Consider the following 2423-nt stretch of genomic DNA (forward strand, 5'->3'; position numbering starts at 1 on the left):
AGTAGTAGTAGTAGTAGTAGTAGTAGTAGTAGTAGTAGTAGTAGTATTGTTGTTATTATTGTTAAGAAAAGTATCTTCAACAAATATCCAGTCTTTATGCTGAACATTAAATCCATCACTGCAATATTTTAAAGGTTTCAATATGTTAAACATGTTTTTTGTTTGTTTTACCTACTCAAACAGAATGTCAGATTTCAAATGTTCAATTTTACTTGTTAATAATAATAATAATAATAATAATAATAATAATAATAATGGTGATTTATTATTGTTAGCATGAATGTTATTGTGAGTTGAGGAGATGACATCAAATAAAAAATAACTTTTTTATTTTGTTTTATGTTCAAAAAAGTTTAACTTCTCAGCTTAAACATTTACTATTTTTATTATGTTTACTATGGGGTACCTCACATGGTTGATCAGCTGTTCATGCTGACATGGGGGAACAGGTGATCAGGTCATGTGGCAACCAGCAGGGGTCGTGCTACCTTTAAAAAGAAGAAGGAAATACAACACAAGGATAGATGAGGAAAAAAACTAAACATCATATTATATCAACGAAATGTGACACACTTGTTCATTGAAAAAAACCTCTGCAGAGYAGAGGGCCGGGATTTGATCCGGTGACCTTCTTGCTGAGAGGCATCAGCTCTACCACACCATGCCAYCTATGCATATATACACACAGAGAATAATTTACTAGTGGTGTTTACATGTCCAAAGTGCCCTGGAAACTCCAACCTTACAAATCAGGGAAACTCCAAAGGAAAATAAGATAAATAAAAAAATGAAAAGAAAGAGACCCCACGAACTGAGAGGAGCACAGCAGTGATTCAGGTTAATGACCTGCAGTGCAACAGCAGTGTTGTTCACTTTATAACACTTTGCTCAGTTTTCTACAGCCAACCACTGCTGTTTAGTCTGCTGAATATTCTTAAAAGCTATTTTATTGAATGCCAGGGTGTTTTGATCTTCAGTGGTGTCAAATTAAACAGTTTCAGTGACATATAGGCTATACTACAGTGAGCTCAATAAAGCTGGGCCTTATTCTCTAAGAGATAACAGGTACTATAAAGGTGGTTCTGATTTTAGTCCAAGATGTCAACAACTACAACAAGSTGTTTTTTATTGTTTGGTGTTCCGGGAAAGAGATGGAAGCCTCAACATCGAGGTTTACAAGAAACTCACACAGAGCAGTCCAAGGTAAAACTTCTACAAAGATGCAACTTTGAACTTTTCTCCGTTTAAAGTTCAGACTAAAATAAACACAAAGTTTTGAGCTCTCTGTGGTCTGTCCAACTTCACTTCTCAGTTCATTTTGAGGAAATTAAAGCTTTTTTCTCCCACTTTAGTTCCTAAATGACATTAAAGCTCGTGGTTTCAGCAGATATAAGTAAAAACTTGTGAAGTCGAGACAAAGAGCCAGAAATCACACAGCACCAGATTCTGTTTCATCACTGCATGAGGACTCAAAAAAGCAAACCAGGTCATTCACAACATGCTGCCCACATTAAACATTAACAACCATGAAACAGTATAAAAGCAGTGCAGAGCATATCATCAGCCAGGGGTTGGAGACGCAGAGACAAAGAATCACGATGAGTTTCAAAGTTTTGATGTTGGTCATATTCTGTGGCTCAGCTGTGGCCCAGGGCGATGGGACTGAAACACAAGAAACAACTGAAACAGAGTCCTGCTTTCCTGACATGTGTAAGTTTCTAAAACAGTTTGGTGCCATGACTGAGAAGCAGAGCAGCATGGAAACAAGGCTGAAGGAGACTGAAAACYAAATCACTGAACTGAAGAAGAATGGTAAGAACTGCTTTCAAATCTTTAGTTAAGATGTTTTTTTTTTACATGTAACAAATTAAATATGATGCACAATAATGTATTATTTCTCCCGTGTAGAAAAAAACAAAGTAGTGTTCAGTGCAGCAACAGGTGGGAGTGGAGCGATTGGACCCCACAGCACACACACAACAATGATCTACAGAACAGTCATWACGAATGTTGGGAATGCCTACAATCAGTTCACAGGTATGTAGAAATGTAATGACATTTCCCTTTTATCTTTTTTATTATGAAGGAATACATTTTGGATTTAGWTTTACAAGAAATCAGGACTTAACACAGAGTTAGTGAAGAGTTTGCAAAACTAGAAGCAATCAGTTTATCACGCCTTTGTTTCGATAAAGTCTAATCATTTAACAAATGGAAAATCTCTTGAACATATGCTACAAAGAAATAAAGTTCAAGAAAAACTGCAGTTATGTTGATGTATAGAAACTACGGAGCCCGCGAGGGGGCATGGGAGATTTTTTTTTCTTTTGTTTTCCCACGCAATAATATTGTGTTACCTCGCAATACTTTTGCGTTACCTCACAATAACTTTTGCGTTCCCTCGCAAAAGTAGTTTATCACTG

At 36.4% G+C, this 2423-nt stretch overlaps 1 protein-coding gene across 1 annotated transcript in view; it reads left to right on the top strand.

The window, feature by feature from the left end:
- The first annotated feature begins 1574 nt into the window (after positions 1–1574).
- The window catches only part of cbln11 (cerebellin 11), a 6390-nt gene continuing 5541 nt past the window's right edge, over positions 1575–2423 (top strand). The window contains exons 1-2 of the mRNA XM_014028319.1: positions 1575–1812; positions 1909–2037. Of these exons, the coding sequence (XP_013883773.1) occupies positions 1599–1812; positions 1909–2037 (343 nt within the window). The 5' untranslated portion in view covers positions 1575–1598. The remainder of the gene's footprint in view (positions 1813–1908; positions 2038–2423) is intronic.

Source organism: Austrofundulus limnaeus, unplaced genomic scaffold (assembly GCF_001266775.1).
Source record: "Austrofundulus limnaeus strain Quisiro unplaced genomic scaffold, Austrofundulus_limnaeus-1.0 Scaffold746, whole genome shotgun sequence".
Lineage (NCBI taxonomy): Eukaryota > Metazoa > Chordata > Actinopteri > Cyprinodontiformes > Rivulidae > Austrofundulus > Austrofundulus limnaeus.